Below are 18,554 nucleotides of genomic sequence, written 5' to 3' on the forward strand. Positions count from 1 at the left end.
GCATGTTTTGTCCTGGTTAAACAATAATTATTTCCAATGTAACAGATGCTGCTATTTAGTTAATTTTCTGAAAGGAAGGTAAACAGTTTAGGATGTCTACTCATTAACATTAAACAATTTTAATTAACTTATTGTGTAATTCATTTTACATTAACAAAATTAATTCAAAAGATGAGCATTGCCATTCAGCATTTGACTCAAGCATTGAGAGGGGTGGAAGCAAAGAATGTAATGTGAGGAGCAGTTGTAAAAGGGAAAACTTATAAAGCATATTGAGAATGTTCTTGAGCCATAACATCTTTCCTTAAGTTATTGTTGTTATTAATTACAAGGACAGATCTCTCACAAAAGTAATATGGCTACACAGATCATACTTCTCTCATGGTAGGTTCAGCTTATATTAGGGTCAGCTACAAATGATAAGTTGCTAATGTTACCCAAGAAATTCCCACTGGAGGACACCCAGGTTAAACTGAAGAGGACAGAGCTGCCATTAAAGGTTTAAACTAAAGGGTAACTCTCTTTCTCTCTCACACCCACAACCACACACACCTGCCCTCAGGTACTCATGCTTGCACAGGCATATGGGATGCAGAAGAAGCCAAGGCATGTTAGTTCTAGAGGGTTTGCCTGCTGATAATGGCTGGGGAGCTGGTCAGGAAAGAAACTGGATGCAGAAAGAGGAGCTTCTCAGAAAGAGAAAGTTTCTATCACATGCTCTCCTTTTATTGCCTCTGTACAACCCCGTGACTTATCCACATTCATCACTAGGGAGCATGCCCAGACTTCCTGGCTACGTCTACACTGTGCATTCTTGCACAAGAAGATATGCAGGAGCCCCGTCTTGCACAGGAGCTGTCCTGCTGCTTATTTTCAGGAAGAACGGCTCCTGTGCAAGAAGGGGGTTTTGCTCAAGAAGGAGCAGTGTAGACAGGTCCTTCTTGCAAAAAAGCCCTGTGTGCAAAAATGGTGGCTCATTAGGTATGCAAATGAGGCATGGTGATATTCATCACCATGCCTCATTTGCATATCTTCTTTCACAAGAATGTGCAGCGTAGACATAGCCCCCTTGATCCAGCAGAGCATCAGTTTCCTTAATTGGTCTGATGACTCAACACCTGGCTCTACTTGCTCAGCCTTGCAGTTTCTAATCCCAAACACACAATAGTCTCCACTCACACACATTCATATCTCAAGGGAGAATGAAGTTTAGAGCAAGTTACAAGCAGTGTGGCTGAGAGTTACAAAGATTAAAAACGTTTCAAGGCTCAACAATCACCAAACTTTTACAGTAAATTTCTGAACTTTTAAAGCAAGGTGTCTGAGAGTTACAAAATTGCAAGATTTTACAAAGATTACAGAGTTTCAAGGTTTAAGATTACAATAAGTTGCCCCTGTTTAAAAGGCAATGCAGCTGAAACAATTACAAAGCTTAAGAGAATCATTTACAAATCATCAGTAATGAAGTGATTTAGACGACAACTGTCCCTCCCCCCAGCAATGCAGTCAGCAGAAGGTTTTTGTCAATCTCTTAATCATGTGTTGACAGGACTTACACTTTAGTGTATTTCCAGAAAATGCATGTGTAAAATCAAGTAATAACTCGGGCAAAGGCCTTTATGCAACCGTTTCCTACCAAATATTGACAGAAAATCATTTTTAAAATAACCTTTTTGATTACCAGTCAACACTTTTACTTGGTTTCACTAGGCCTAAAATTGTCCCTTGTTGTTTATATTTCTAAACAATAGAAATAGGAAGTTTGGAAGGCTACGAATAAATTTTAAAAATCAGTAACTTACTTGATAATAATGAGTATTGATGATAATGTGCCAGATTTTTCGCTTCTGCATTGAAGGAAGGGAGCTCTTAGGAGGCACCTTTTCTGGAAAATTGAGCTGGCTTCCATGCAATAAAGGTGCAAGTCTGTGCCTCCAAAGTTGGTGGGTCTGTAGGAAGTTAGGACTACCTATGTGATAGTCATCTGTTTATGTGTTTTCACACTGGTTCTATTCCCTCCCCCCTTTCAGCCCCCCTCCCCCCCCCCCCACACCCATTGGATTTGACACTTCCAAAAAACATGAATAGCAGGCACTCTCCAGAAGGGGCTATGTGAAAAAAGTCTTAGAATGTGGTCCCCTTTTCTTAGTAAGGTGCACAAGTGAATGGAGATTAACAAACCATGGTCCCACCCTGCATACCTTCCTCTAATTCCCTTTTAGATAAGTTCAAAAGTCCTGAAGGCAAGTTGTGTGCTGATTACTGTCTAGTCCCCAATAGTTATGTGTAACTTGTTAGAATGCAGACTGCCAGCCTGTGATAAGAAGCAACCCCATATTGAGTTGAAAAGCATAAGGGCTATTCAACATAGTTACAGTGGCAGGAACTAAATCATTGTAAAGGTGCCTTACTTGTTGCTGCTTGACATATATTTGACCGATAGCTTGCTTCACTAACTCTACCAGGGTTTGTCTACACTACCCTCCTAGTTCGAACTAGCGGGGTAATGTAGGCATACCGCACTTGCAAATGAAGCCCGGGATTTGAATTTCCCGGGCTTCTTTTGCATAAGCGGGGAGCTGCCATTTTTAAAACCCCGCTGGTTCGAACCCCGTGCAGCGCGGCTACACGGGGCTCGAACTAGGTAGCTTGGACTAGGATTCCTATTCCGAACTACCGGTACACCTCGTTCCGGTAGTTTGGAATAGGAATCCTAGTCCGAACTACCTAGTTCGAGCCCCGTGTAGCCGCGCTGCACGGGGTTCGAACCAGCGGGGATTTAAAAATGGCGGCTCCCTGCTTATGCAAATGAAGCCCGGGAAATTCAAATCCCGGGCTTCATTTGCAAGTGCGGTATGCCTACATTACCCTCCTAGTTCGAACTAGGAGGGTAGTGTAGACATACCCCCAGTGTTTTAACCTTGAGAAGTAAAACTACACACCATTTAAGAAGAGGAGGGGCCCATTTGATTCTGTTCCTCCTTTGGTTTTTCAATTCCTCCTTGAATTCTGCTAAACTGCAATTGTTGAGCAACAAATCTGGTTGAACTCTTATGTCAGGAGACTCTTTCAGAAGGTGGTTCCTCCTATGATATGAGAAATATTCATATGGATTGCAATTTAAAAATAAAATACACTCTCCTGTTAAATGTTAGAGGGCTTAACCCTTCACCCTCCCACTTCCACGGTCCTTCTCACGTGAGGAGAACAGTAATACACAAAGTCTGGAGCTGCAAACAATTTGATGTTTATTGGGGTTAGCTTCCAGCAAGCATTAATCCCCTTTCCTTTCCTTTCCTTTCCTTTCCTTTCCTTTCCTTTCCTTTCCTTTCCTTTCCTTTCCTTTCCTTTCCTTTCCTTTCCTTTCCTTTCCTTTCCTTTCTTCCCCTGTTTCCTTGTGTTTCCCCCATTCACTTCCTGTTTGTCCCTAATATAGAGAGCAATATTTTCAGGTTTACCTTAATCATTCTACTGACATTTAACTAACCAATCTTAACTTATTGTAACACAATTATCTAACCAATTATCTCCCACCACTTTAATTGGCTTATACCCTGCAAGATTTTACAACACCAACTATGGATAAGTGAGTCCTTGCCAGACAGAAAGCTGTCAACAAGTTCTTCTTCGAGTGGCCCTGTGGGCGCTCCACTCTAGGTCCCATCCCGGCGCCGTGGCTCGGAGAATTTTCATAGCCGTGTCCCGCCAACCCGCGCATGCGCACTCCTTCAAAGCGCCGTTCGCGCCTTTGATCAGCCGCGCGCAGGCTGGCAACCGCCAGTTCCTCTCAACCGCTTCAGGTCGTGGTCGGAGCTCCCTGTGTTGTTAGATCTATGTTTCTCATTAGCATTATTAGTTCGTTTTCTCAGTGTAAATAGTTACTTTTAGGGTTAGTCGTGTTCCTGTTCTACAGTTCTATTGTTTAAAAAAAAAAAGTTTTCTCTTCAGATCAACTCCGTTAGCGCTCCGGCCAAGCGCTAAAAAAAGCTGAAATTGACAAACAGCAAAAAGACAGAGATTTCCTGGGTCGGCATCCAGCCACCCTCTTCGGCTCCTAGCAATGCCGGGGTCTCCCGGTTTTAAAAAATGTTCAGTTTGCTGCAAAGCTATGCCAGCGGCTGATGGCCATGACGCTTGCATAAGGTGCCTGGGTGAATCGCACGTTCCTCAAAAGTGACACCATTGTTGCAAGCTTACGTCCAGAGCCCGCAGAGAGCGGGAATTAAAGCTCCGGATGATGTCGTTTGACAAGGCGCTGCAACTTGATCCGATACCCTCTTCAGCCTCAGCAAAAACTTCTGATTCTAAGAGGAGAGCGGCTTCTCCCAGACCGGTGACTTCAAAGAGGGCAAAGCCGTCCCCGACTCGCTCCCTCCCTCCGGCAGCCTCAAGGGCTTCGGCAGCCCCCAAATTGACCCCCACGGGGTCCCGTTGCTCTACTGACCCCGGTGATAGGGGATCGCAAATGCCGAGGGCTCGGGCTACTTCAGTGCCAGCATCGGCGGCACCGGCTTCAACTTCACTGGCTGGCGGTGCAGCGCTAACGCTGAAACTGACAAGCCAGCCGGTGCCGGGTTCAGAGGCATCAACGTCAGCGGTGTGGGCTCCAGCGGCACTGCTTGTGACGGCACTGGCATTGGCGGCACCGGACCCAGCCGTGCACATCCCTGACATGGCGCCACCGGCAAATTTAACGATGTCGGAGCACTCTATCGGCACCGACAGCAGAGCAGCTACAGCTGATCTCCCCGGCACCGCTCTGCTTTCACTCCGTGCAGAGCTCTCCAGTTGCCATGGAAACTGACAGTGCCTCAATACCTAGGAAAGCTCTATCAAAGACTCATGGGAGGGACAGATCTGCCTCCCCAGTTTTCTCACCAGGACCATCTCCATCGCCACCAAGGCGTGCACGGTATCGAGACTATAGTGTCTCTCTGATCCATGTCGCATACAGGCGGCGCGATTATAGAGACACAGTATATCTAGGAGCACAGCGATCTCGTTCACCGGGTCGGTCATCTAGATTTGGGTCCTCTAGACGTTCTCCACGCCGCGTCTATTACATTCAACACAGTAGTGCACGTGCGTCGTGTCATTCTTCTCCGTCACATTCTGAGTGCTACTACGGGCACTACTATCGCTCATGCGACGGCGGTACCCACCGTGAACATGTATTATCTTCACATAGGGGATCATCCTGCAACTACCGATCACCAGTCACACAATACTTACCTCAACAACCACAAGAGTTAAACTCACCTCCTCCATCGACCCCAAGCCAGAAACCTCTCCAGCGGACTGCACATCTTCATCACCAGATGAGGCAATCTGTCCAGGTGAATTGTCTCCACCGGACGATCTAAAACAATTCCAAGACCTGTTTAAACGAGTAGCAGGCACGCAGGAAATACAGCTGGCAGATGTTCCGGTGAAGACACACCGTCTCTTAAAGAACCTCCGTCCACAGCAGCGTGCAAGGATCGCCTTACCAATTGACGAAGCGATCATGGAAGTGGCGGATGAGATATGGCAAACGCCAACTTCAGTTACTCCTACCAGTAAAGAGGCCGACAAGAAATATTTTGTGCCGGCAAAGGGGTTAGATTTTCTATTCAATCACCTTCAGCCCAATTCGTTAGTGGTTGACACAGCACAGCGAAGGACCAAAGCACCACAGTACAAAAATGTGCTCCCTGAGAAAGACAATAAAAAGTTGGATATATTTGGTAGGAAGGTCTATTCTTCAGCCACACTTCTATTACGTATTGCAAACTACTCGGCTCATTTATCAAACCACAATTTTGATAATTATTCAAAGCTAGCGGAGTTATTACATCATCTTCCTGATGCTAAGAAAGCTCTACTAAAAGCGATAGTACAGGAAGGATACGCAGCATGTAGCACTGCATTGCAGATTGCAATGGACGTGGCCGACACAGCAGCGCAGGCCACGGCTACGGGTATCGCAATGAGGAGATCATCATGGCTTTCGTCTGCGGGAGCACCAAAGGAGCTGCAAAGTAAAGTTGAAGATTTCCCCTTTGATAAGCTTAAGTTTTTCGCAACAAATACTGACGAAGTCCTCCATTCGGACAAGGATTCTCGTGCCCAATTTTAAGTGTAGGCGCTATTACCCTTATCAGAGAAGATACGATTTTAATTTTCCCAGGCAACAGACATGCATGTCGGATAATCAGCATCCTAGGCAACGTCCTCAGTGGAAATGGCCCCAATAAAATGGTTCAGTCAATCAATCTTCAACCAAACAGCAGATTTGACTTCTCCGTCGAGGTTGCAAGCACGCCTTCCTTGGTCAATGCAGAAAACGAAACTCCTCATCTCTTCCACCATCGACTGAAATCATATCACCACCAGTGGTCCAACATCACCACAGACAGATGGGTACTAGAAGTGGTAAAGTACGGCCTCTCAATTCCTTTTCTCTCCATTCCCCCTTCCACTCCACCCACCCCGTCCCTTTTCAGGGAACCTTCTCACAAGCAACTGCTGAAACAAGAAGTTCTTCACTTACTCGCAATCGGGGCAATAGAGAGAGTACCCAAACAATTTTGGGGAAAAGGTTTTTATTCCCGATATTTTCTCACACCGAAGAAATCGGGAGGCTGGAGACCCATCTTAGACCTTCGAAGGTTAAACCGCCACCTTCGAAAATGCCGATTCAAGATGGTGACCTTATCAACTATCATTCCGTCGTTGAACAAGGGAGATTGGCTTGCAGTCCTCGACCTGCAGGATGCTTATTTCCACGTTGCTATTCACATGGCTCACAGACGTTTTCTTCTATTCTAATTAGGGAATGAACATTTTCAGTACCGGATTCTACCGTTCGGATTGGCGTGCGCCCCCCAGGTCTTCACCAAAACTATAGCTGTAGTGGCGGCTCATTTACACAGGACGGGAGTGACAATATTCCCTTATTTGGACAACTGTCTAATCAGGGGCTCAACATATGTGGAGGCATGTCATATGGTGCAGACAGTGTCCAGCGAGTTTGCATCCCTGGGCCTCCTCATAAATGTAAAAAAGTCATCATTAATTCCGTGCCAAGACCTGATTTTTATAGGTGCACGGCTCGACTCAACCATGGCACGGACGTACCTACCGTTGGAGCGTTTTGTGGCGATTCAAGACCTTGTACATACTGTCACGCATGCTCCGACAATTCCTACACGCGTCTGTTTGCAACTGATGGGCCACATGGCGGCTTCCACCGTAGTCGTACAAAACGCAAGGTTACATTTTCGTTGCCTCCAGCATTGGTTGGCCATGGTTTACAGTCCAGCAAAAGACAGTATCCACAGACCGGTGGTGGTACCCCAACATGTTCCAGAGTCTATTCAGTGGTGGGCCAAACCGGGCAATCTCCTCACGGGCATCCCATTTCATCATCCGCAGCCTACAAGGCAGATAACTACAGATGCTTCCCTCATGGGCTGGGGGGTGCACATGGACAACCTGACGATTCAGGGTCGCTGGTCAACTCAAGAAATGATGTTACACATCAACGTACTCGAGTTGCGGGTGGTACGACATGCTTGCAAGCATTTTCAGTCCCACATACGGGATACAACTACCAGAATCATGACGGACAACATGGCAACTATGTTTTATGTCAACAGGCAGGGAGGTGCCCGATCTTGTTCTCTATGTGTGGAGGCTGTCTGGTTATGGAATTGGTGTAGTCACAACAACACCATCCTAGTAGCATCCTACCTTCCGGGTACCGACAACTTAGTAGTGGACTCACTCAGCAGACATTTTCCCCATGACCATGAGTGGGAACTCTGCACAGAGGTTTTAAGCCATATATTTGTGCGGTGGGGGTTTCCGACAATAGACTTGTTTGCCACAGAAAACAACAGGATATGCCCCGCCTATTGTTCAAGAGTGGGAATAGGACGTCAATCACTAGGAGACGCCTTCCTTCTCCACTGGGGACGGACGCTGTTGTATGCTTTTCCCCCAGTCGTTCTAATACCCAAGGTTCTCGAGAAAATCAGCATAGATGGGGCTCGAGTAATTCTTATAGCCCCAGCGTGGGCTCATCAACCTTGGTTCTCAATGCTCCATCAGATGTTGGTAAGGGCACCATACCCCCTACCTCTCCTTCCAAATCTCTTGACCCAGGACAACGGATCTCTGTGCCATCCGAAACCCGAGATTCTACACCTCACAGCATGGATGCTCATTGGTTTAGCAGTTTCGAACAGCTTTATTCCCAGCGGGTCAAGAAGGTGTTGATACATAGCAGGAAAGATTCTACACGAGCTACTTATATAGCTAAGTGGTCCAGATTCCAGGCATGGTGTCCGGTTAACAACCTGGACCCCTATTCCACACCTTTACCTCGTATATTGAAGTACATTTTGCAACTCCATGATAATGCACGGGCCATAGCTTCCCTATGGGTGCATTTGGCAGCGATTAATGCTTTTCATCACATGGACGACTCCTTCTCTATATTCGCACACCCTACTACGAAAAGATTCCTAAAGGGGCTCGCGAACCTTAATCCACCCCGCAGACCCCCTCCACCCTCGAGGAATCTGGATTTAGTATTGGAAGCTCTATCTCATCCTCCCTTTGAGCCTCTAGCCACTATCTCGTTACACATACTTACCACTAAGCTTTTGTTTCTCCTAGCCCTTACTTCAGCTCGTAGGGTCAGTGAGATAGCAGCGTTCATGGCTTCGTCTCCCTATACAGTTTTTTCTAAAGACTCAGTCACGTTGAGAGCTCAGCCAGCGTTTATTCCAAAGATGTCATCTGAGTTTCACATTAATGAACCAGTGGTTCTACCTTGTGTCTTTCCTAAACCCCATGCCTCAGTGCAAGAAGCAATATGGCATACGCTGGATGTAAGAAGAGCCTTGGCTTTCTACATTGATAGAACGCGAGACTTTAGGAAAATGGACCGTTTAATAGTGTCATTGGCAGACCGTTCCAGAGGCCAACCATTGACCTCTCAGTGTATTTCGAGGCTTATCGTTTCATGCATATCTATGTGCCATTCTATACGGGGAAAACCTCTGCCGAACCCTCCAAAGGTCCACTCCACCAAAGCAGTTTCCACTACTACGGCCTTCCTGAAGGGAGTCCCATTCCGGGACATTTGCAGGGCAGCGACATGGTCCTCCAATGTCACTTTTATGAGACATTATGCTATAGTTGACCAGTTTGCTTCGGACTCTTCGGTAGCTACAGCAATACTTAGTCGTGATCATAAAGTTTAATTTCGGAGCGCTCTGGACTCTTTTTAGATACTGCTCCGGAGTCACCTAGAGTGGAGCACCCATGGGGCCACTCGAAGAAGAAAAAGAAGTAACGATTGTTCTTCGAGATGTGCCCCGTGGGTGCTCCACGACCCGCCCTTCCTCCCCGCTCCGGTTTTCTTTCTTCTCTCTTTCAGATGAGCGGATGAGAGGAACTGGCGGTTGCCAGCCTGCGCACGGCTGATCAAAGGCGCGAATGGCGCTTTGAAGGAGCGCGCATGCGCGGGCTGGCGGGACACGGCTATGAAAATTCTCCGAGCCACGGCACTGGGACGGAACCCGACACCTAGAGTGGAGCACCCACGGGGCACATCTCGAAGAACAATCATTACTACACAGGGTGAGTAACTTCTTTTTTCTAGGCCCATCCCTTTGTCTTGAGGCTATAGATTGTATGGCCTTTCTAATAGCCCCAAATTGTTGGAAAGTGCCTTATTTCAATAGGGATGTTTTGGAATGTGTCCAAAGTCTTAGCTTAAGAAGTGGGCCTCAGACAGATGAATGATGTTTTGATTCTTTGCTCTTATATAGTCCTTTACTGGCGGGCCTGAATATCTAAGTCCTAGCATTGACTGTCCCACCTCTGTAACAGGTATTTACAGCAGAGCACTACCAGCCATTTCCACACAATACTCTTAGGCTGCGTCTAGACTGGCATGATTTTGCGGAAATACTTTTAATGGAAAAGTTTTTCCATTAAAAGTATTTGCACAAAAGCGCATCTAGATTGGCATGGATGCTTTTGCGCAAAAAGTGCTTTTGCTCAAAACCAGCCATGGCCAGTCTAGACATGATTTTGCTCAAGAAAGCCCCGATCGCCATTTTAGCCATCGGGGCTTTTTTGCGCAAAACAGTTCTTCCCGGTCTACACTGGCCCTCTTGCGCAAGTATTCTTGCACAAGAGGGCTTTTCCATGAGTGGGAGCGTGAAAGTATTTGCGCAAGAAGCACTGATTTTGTACATTACAAAGTCAGTGCTCTTGCGCAAATTCAAGCGGACAATGTAGGCAGCTGGCAAGTTTTTGCCAGTCTAGATGCACCCTTAATGTACTGAGGCTTTTTAAATATTATTTTAATTAAATTTGTGGTTTCATTGCATGCCTTTGGTTGTAGATTTAATGTATTATAGACAAAAGTGAGGCCAGAATCATTGTTGTTATCTGTATATATGGTTACTTAGTGAAGTGGTCAGTGGATGGAATTTTGAGTGTGTGTGTGTGTATAATTTTAATTTGCAGTTTTACTACATGCTTAATGTGTAAAAGAATTCTATGCTCTAAATTACTTCATGGTATTTCATTCAAAATATTTCTAAAATATCTCTTACAAAGATGGGGCTTTTTAAAGTCCATTGACCAAATAACAAGATGTCCTCCAGCTGAAATACGCTGGAGGAAAACACAGAAGTCAATGTGGTATAAAAATTAAGGATAACTCAGAGCTGACAAATAAGACCTCTATTTTTCTCTCTTTGAGTAAAGGAAGCAACAAAGATACATCTTCTATCTACTCCATATTTTCCAACATCTTCTGAGCAACTTACTCAAGATGAAGCAATTATTTCTTCAGGTGGTAGGAAACTGGCCTTCAACAGATGCATCTTTTATAATAATCTCCAGAAGCAAATGTGGATGTGTAACCCACACACCTAATGAGGGGTTACAGATGCACTATTATATCAGGCTGTGTCTAGACTGGTAAGATTTTGCGCAAAAGCGAGTGCTTTTGCGCAAAATCTTGCCGCCTATCTACACTGGCCGCGAGTATTTGCGCAAGAACACTTGACTTTGCACTGTACAAAATCAGTGGTTCTTACGTGAATAATTTGACACTCTCACTCAGGGATAAGCACTCTTGCACAAGTATTCTTGTGCAAGAAGGCCAGTGTAGGCAGGCAAGTTAATTTCTTGCACAAGAAAGCATCTACGCTGGCATGGATGCTTTTGCACAAACGCATCCATGCCAGGGTAGATGCTCTCTTGAGCAAATACTTTTAACGGAAAAACTTTTCCGTTAAAACTATTTGCGTGAAATCATGCCAATCTAGATGCAGCCTCAGTGTGGAACAATGGATCAGCTGAATCTTTCATGTGACTGGGAGGCATAAGACCCAATCAAACATCTACAAAAATGTTGCATTCTACGTTCCATATTATGTTTCCTAGGATATGTCTACACTACAGCACTAATTCGAACTAACTTAATTCGAATTAGTTAATTCAAACTAAGCTAATTCGAATTAGCGCATCTAGACTTAAAAACTAGTCCACACTGAGTGGACTCTGAACCGGGGTTAAGGATGGCCAGAAGCAGTGCCGGCAGGGCATCAGATTAGGACTTAGAGCGTGGAGATGCTGTCTCAGGCTAGCCGAGGGCTGTGCTTAAAGGGACCCGACCCCCACCCCGGACAGACAGTTCTCAGGGGTTTCCCGCTTGCAAAGCAGTCCTGGCTTGGAGTGCCCTGAGTGCCCACACTCGGCACATCACAGCATTCGGCCATCAGCCCGGCTGCACTTGCCTCAGGCTGCCATCCGGAGGGGGAGGGGTCAATCAAGGGGCTTCAGGAGAGCTTCCACCCGGAGGAGCCCACAGAGCCAGCCCAGTCCTCCCCATCGGGGGCTCGTACCCCATTCCTCTCTCACCTCCTTCCACTTACCCCTTCCTAGCCCCCCTTCCTGATGTACAAAATAAAGGATACGTGTTCAAAAATAGAAACTCTCTTTATTGAACAAAACTCAGGGAGACTGGGAAAAGGAGGTGGGAGAGGGGAAGAGAGAGGGTGGGAGAGGGAAGGGCAACTAAAATTATCAGGGGTTTGGAACAGGTCCCATATGAAGAGAGGCTAAAGAGACTGGGACTTTTCAGCTTAGAAAAGAGGAGACTGAGGGGGGGGATATGATAGAGGTCTATAAAAGCATGAGTGGTGTGGAATGGGTGCATAAAGAAAAGTTCTTCATTAGTTCCCATAATATAGGGACTGTGGAAGAAAACGAGCCTTCACTCTGCATTGTGTTTAAGCAACAAGTAGCCAGAGGCAGTTTATTCGAGCAATATTGCAAGGGAAGACATCCATAAGCGGATCTGCAAATACAAAACAATTAAAAGCCAATATATAGACCTTTCTGTTACATATAACATTAAACAATTACTTCCCTGCCCATTCAGTTCCCATCAGAAACTGTCTTATCTCAAGGTTCTCACTGAGGTAAGCATTCCACTCTTATCAATGTGAGAGAGACAGAAAGGCGAACACAGCGTCTCTTCTGGCTCTCGCGTTAGCAGGAGTCAGAGTGATCCAGACTCTTGCTCTGCTACTGACAAACCCTGAAATGGCCACCCAAATCCCCTTTGCCTTAGTCCTGCTTCCACAGGACTAAAGGACACCAAATGAAAGGAATGGGTAGCAGGCTTCAAACTAATAACAGAAAGGTCTTCTTCACAAAGCAAATAGTCAACCTGTGGAACTCCTTGCTGCAGGAGGCTGTGAAGGCTAGAACTAGAACAGAGTTTAAAGAGAAGTGAGATAAAGTCATGGAGGTTGGGTCCATGGAGTGGTATTATCCAGGGGGTAGAAATGGTGTCCCTGGCCTCTGTTTGTGGAAGGCTGAAGATGGATGGCACGAGACAAATGGCTTGGTCACTGTCTTCGATCCATCCCCTCCAGGGTCCCTAGTGTTGGCCGCTGTTGACAGACAGGCTACTGGGCTAGATGGACCTTTGGTCTGGCCCAGGGCTCAGGGTCGGAGGTCTCAGTGGACCACCTTGATTTTCATGCAAACCTACTCCTGGGTGGCCAGGCTGGCAGCTATCCTGCCCTAGACAGTCACTTTCCAGTGTCTAGTGCAGGGGTCGTGGATGAGGTCCACGATGTCTGCACTAGACCAGGCGGGTGCCCGCCTCTTGCAGACCTGGGCAGGCTCCCAGGAGCCGCCAGCCTGGTCCCAGAAAGAGGCGGAGGACTGGGTGGCAGCGGGTGGCTGGTTGGTGCCGTGCCAGGTGCAGGGTCTGCTGGCTGGGTGCTGGCAGGCTTGCACCTGGCACGGGCACCATAGCCAGCCCGTGCCCCTTTAAGGGCTCCGGGGTCTGGAGGGGGTCCGGGGCCGGGAGGGGGGCAATAGAGTTTCCCTGGTGTTAGCCAGAGTGGCCACCAGGGAAAGCTGGGGAGGGCTAGCCTCCCACTAGTTCAAATTAAGTGGCTACACAGCCCTTAATTCGAACTAGTTAATTCAAACTAGGCATTAGTCCTCGTAGAATGAGGTTTACCTAGTTCGAATTAAGCACTCCGTTAGTTCGAATTAAGTTTAAACTAGTGGTTTGTATGTGTAGCACCTATCAAAGTTAATTCGAACTAACATCTGTTACTTCGAATTAACTTTGTAGTGTAGACATACCCCTAGTTCTCACTATGCCTTGCTTAAATCTGGTCATAGGAATATATTCCTACTCCTGTTATGACTAAAATAAAGAATTTGAGCCCACTGCTGCTGAACTGAATGACTTCTCCCATTCTCAGAAATTTAAAACAAGTGAGGCTATCTCAGAGGCAATTGTTCACCCAATCTACACTGCTATTTATCTAGGCATTTATATCATGCTTATTTCCATGATGGCTCCAAAGTAGGCAAAGAACCTTTGGGATAAGAGGAAATGTTCTTTCTTTTATTCGTAACTCATCTAGATGAAGGGTGTGTCTAGACTACAGAGTTTTGTTGACAAAACTATACCTGCGTCCACACTACCGCTGAGTTCTGTCGACATAACGTCAACAGAACTTAGCAGTTTTGTCGACGCTGGTAAACCTCATTTTACGAGGCATAACACCTTCTGTTGACAGAGTTGCCAGGTATCCGGTTTTCTACTGGACAGTCCAGTTTTCGGGTCCTCTGTCTGGTAAAAAATCAGAAAATACCAGACATGTTCACTGTCTGGTATTTTCTGGTTCTCAGGCTGGGCGCCAGACGGAAGTCTGGCGAGGGCAGGGGAGTGGCTGGGAGGCGGGGCGCAATCAGCGCTGGGAGCCTCTAGTTGCCTTTGGGAAGCAGTAGAAGCTCTGTTCCTGCTCCTGAGCGCTGTTCCAGAGCATGCTGGAGCCGCAGCTGGACTTGCTTCACTGAGACTGTGAGCGGGGCGGACAGCACCCAGGGATCTGCACGTGCCCAGGTGAGTCCCGCCCCCCGCCAGCCGGTTCCTCCTCCTGATCTCCCACGGCCAGCCTCACTGCCCCCGACTCCCACCCCCTGACCAGCTTTGCTTCCTGCTGGCCAGCCCCGCGGCCTCCAACCCCCACCCCCGACCAGCTTTGCTTTCTGCCAGCTGCCCCTCCCCCATTCTTTCCTGGCCAGCTACACTGCCTCTGACCCCCCACCCCAGCTCTGCTTCCCACCGCCCCCCCCCTCCCAGCCAGCCCCGCTCCTCTCCTGCTGGTTCCTCCCCCCTCCCAGCCCCGATCAAGTGTGTCCATTTTTTTTTTACCCTACCTGGTAACCCTTGTGATGTACATGGCCAGGGGTGGGGCCATGTACGTAACCACCCCGCCCCTCTTCCGCTCCCGCCGTGGCACTCAGCTGAGTTCTGTGCTGCTCAACTGGGCTGTCGTGGGGCAGCCCAAACGGTCGCTTGCTTCCCCACAGCGGCGCAGCTGAGTGGCGCAGAACTCAGCCGAGCACCATGGCAGGAGGAGAAAGAGGTGGGGTGGTGATGTGATTTAGACATTTTCTGGGCCCATGCATAGTAGACTGGAAGGAGTAATTCTACTACTCAGAATGTATAGACACTTCACAGGCTCCCAAAACTAGTGGCTGGAGTATCCTCCAAGATCCCATATATGCTGATCCAGGGAACAGAAAGATCTGTGTGATTCCAAACTTTCTTATACTCTGAATACATCCATGCAGGGAGCCTCTCATACAACCACACATATCATCAGTCACTTAATCAGTTCCCTGCCTTTGCAGAGGCAAAATGCACTGATGCACTTCAGTCTCTCCAGTATTTTGTGGCTCACAATAATTTACTCTTCTGAGGGCTGTACTACTAATACTGAGAGCTGGTCTCATTCTGGTTGTTAGACTTGGTATGGTATTGGCTGGTTATTGTTAGTGACCGATGATATACGGAATAAGGACTAAATATCTAGTGGTCCTTTCTGCCTTAAACTATGTAACAGTATGACCCCTTTTGTATCAGAACTGTAGTTGGTCCACTGACAAGGGACTATACAGTCAAGGAGGTAGGGACTGGATTTGTGTATTTATATGTTCATTTCCCTGAGCAATGTCAAATTCTGGAAGCTGAAAATGCTATCAAGCTCAGCAGTAAAATGTTGTCACCAATTCAGTTCATAGTGGAGTTTCAAAAATAAAAGACTGTTGAATTGACGATTATTCTAGCTTGTTGGGCATTTTCAAAATTTGACCTTCTTCCTTTCATACTTCTGTATAGAACCTGGGACCTTTGTTGTATGGAACTGGGATCCCCTTCAACCTTTGTACTGCCACCCTGCTAAGAGTATCCTCAACCTGCAAATGGCACCCCACCTCAATGTTTTACCTTTTTTCAAATAACTAGACTTTGAAGTATATTGGCATAGTGGAGCTATTCCTAATAAAAAAGTGTAATCAGAATTTTCCTTTTTGCTACATAACTAAACCAGCATAATTTTGGTTTTACTACAGGTTGGATCTCTCTGAGAATTTGCCAGACCAAGGAAGGTTCTTGCCACTGACTCCCAAGCCTCGTGGAACGAGGTGTACCGGTAGTTCAGAATAGGAAGCCTAATCCGAACTACCTAGTTCGTGCTGCGTGTAGCCGCGGGCACGGAGTCCGAACTAGCGGACATTTAAAAATTGCGGCGCCCGGCAATATGCAAATGAAGCCCGGGAAATTCAAATCCCGGGCTTCATTTGCAACTCCGGTTGCCTACTTTAACCACTCTAGTTCGAACTAGGGTGGTAGTGTAGACATACCCTCATTTTTGTCCCCACATCAGAGCCTAAGGGGGTCCACAAATGTACTAAATCCAGAACCCCAGAAAAGTAAATATGACCTCTGGGAAGCCCTGAACCTCAGGCGTCCCTGTTGCTTTCCTTTGCCCCGTGAGGTTGAAGTAGCAGAGAAATGAGGTGTCTCGGTTGGAGGCCACATCAGTGAAGGTTTGGGGTTTTTTTTGCTTCTCACTTGTATGGTCCCCAACTGATTTTTCTGTGGATCAATGGCCCCAATCCCTGCCATAAATAAATAAAACATTGAAACCATTTGTGTTGGACATAACTTAATATTTTACTTTATTTAAAATAAAGTTTGATAAACTAACACGAGCAAGTTAAAGAGCTTCCTCTGTTTAATAATTTAAATTAAACCATTCTCCCTAGCTGCAGCTCTAGCAAAATGGCTTGGGTATAATTATGTAATTAATGGTTTGTTTCCAATACCAGCTGGTGGTCCATGGAAAGGTTTGCAATAAGCCAGGTTAGCCACGGGTCAAAAAGTTTGAGAAGCACTGCTTTAGACACTGCAATACCGTTGAAATATGATCCCAAGAGCTTAATAATTTGCTTTCCTTAAAAACAATGTTCTCCCATTTAAAAATGCTGCTAGAGAGTCCATAAATGTCCATAAATGTATTGCATTTTGGGTTATGTATCATGTATCCTGTGGAGGTGTTTTACAAACGTGTTCTACCTCAGAATGGTTATGCTATTTAGAGAATGACCAACCAACCATAAGCAACAAAATCTGTAGCAAGAATTGGTTAAACTAATACTTGCTTAGTAGAATGAAATCAAAGGACCTGTTCTTCTCCCACTGATGCCACTATCAATGGGAGCAGGATAGAATCCAGAAAATGGACGTGTTAGCCCTCACTTATGCTGTGTCTAGACTACATCCCTCTGTTGGCAGAGGGATGCAAATGAGACACTTAGACCATGCAAATGAAGTAGGGATTTAAATAACCCACGCTTCATTTGCATAACTGCGTCATGGCACTCTTTTGAACAAGCACCATTTTGAAATTAAAACCGCAGTCTAGATGCGGCTCTTTCAAAAACGGCAGGCTTTTTCAAAAGATCCTGTACTCCTTAAAAAATGCCTGCCATTTTCGAAAGACCGCGGTTTTACTTTCGAAATGGCACTTGTTTGAAAGAGCGTCATGACGCGATTATGCAAATGAAGCATGGGGGTATTCAAATCCCTGCTTCATTTGCACTTTCGAAGTGCCTCATTTACATCCCTCTGCCGACAGAGGGATGTAGTCTAGACACAGTGATAAACTGAAATTAAAGATATCAGTTCCTGCATTGGCTAAGGAACATTGGTAGCATAATATTATCTCCTTCACCTAGCCTTCATCTGTCACATTTATTCAGACAATAAACTATTCAGGCAGGGACTGCCTTTTATGCTAGCACACGATTAATAAAAGTATCAAATGCAGATTCATTTAATTCTGGAAAATATTAGGGTTCCATTCTATCACTTCCACTAGATTTTCATAGACCCTGATTGGGAAATGGGAAATTATTTCACATTTCTGCTCTGGTAGCAATAATACTATGGTATGCTTTCTAATTTAGTAGTAGGGAAAACAAAAGGCTTGGTTTGGAGCAAACTTGTATTGGGCAGTATGTATCCTTTGATTTATCATCATGTACCTTTTTTTAAAAAAATTACATTCATTAAATAAGAAAAAAATCATGTATCATGTATAGAGCTTGAGTGATGTAGGCTTCTTGAACTTCCTGTTGCTTCAAAATGTTTAATTATGTAAAGTGAATGTTAGCACTAGCTGTTACTCTGTAGCCAAGTCTCTCTACAAAACCATCTATTAGAATAAATTAGGTTTATTAATGTAATAAATATTGGATTGTTCTATATTTGACAGAGCCACTTGACAGACCAAAAGCTATAGTACTGCATTTACATTGTACATGTCCTGAATACTAATATCTTTGTATAGCTATATATGTCTAGGTAATCTAGCACACTATAATGACAGATGCCTTTAAAACCATACTTCCAACTGCACTCATCTTTCATATGATTATTATTATATAAATGTTGCAAAGAAAGTGCACGTTCTATTTTGCATGCATGTATCTTGCGATTGCTCCTCGAAACAGAAAAACCTAGCTGGCCTGCTATTTGAGAATTCCCTTTTTTCAAAGCATAAAGATACACCCTAAGCAATCACTTAATATTCCAGATGATGCTGTGAAATCAAAAACTGAAAAGAAGTAAAAGCTGGGAGGGTGGAGTCAGAGCT

At 45.7% G+C, this 18,554-nt stretch overlaps 2 protein-coding genes across 4 annotated transcripts in view; one reads left to right on the forward strand and one right to left on the reverse strand.

Annotated features, from left to right (window-relative positions):
- Window positions 1-18,554, forward strand: part of CDH18 (cadherin 18) — a 1,008,237-nt gene that overhangs the window by 303,185 nt on the left and 686,498 nt on the right. The gene's annotated exons all lie outside the window — the stretch shown is intronic.
- The window catches only part of LOC106731726 (uncharacterized), a 138,247-nt gene continuing 131,699 nt past the window's right edge, over window positions 12,007-18,554 (reverse strand). For both annotated transcript variants that reach the window (XM_089776423.1, XM_089776424.1), the window contains one exon: window positions 12,007-12,373. In XM_089776423.1, the coding sequence (XP_089632549.1) occupies window positions 12,306-12,373 (68 nt within the window). In that variant the 3' untranslated portion in view covers window positions 12,007-12,305. The remainder of the gene's footprint in view (window positions 12,374-18,554) is intronic.

Source organism: Pelodiscus sinensis, chromosome 2, assembly GCF_052426305.1.
Source record: "Pelodiscus sinensis isolate ZL-2025 chromosome 2, ASM5242630v1, whole genome shotgun sequence".
Taxonomy (NCBI): domain Eukaryota; kingdom Metazoa; phylum Chordata; order Testudines; family Trionychidae; genus Pelodiscus; species Pelodiscus sinensis.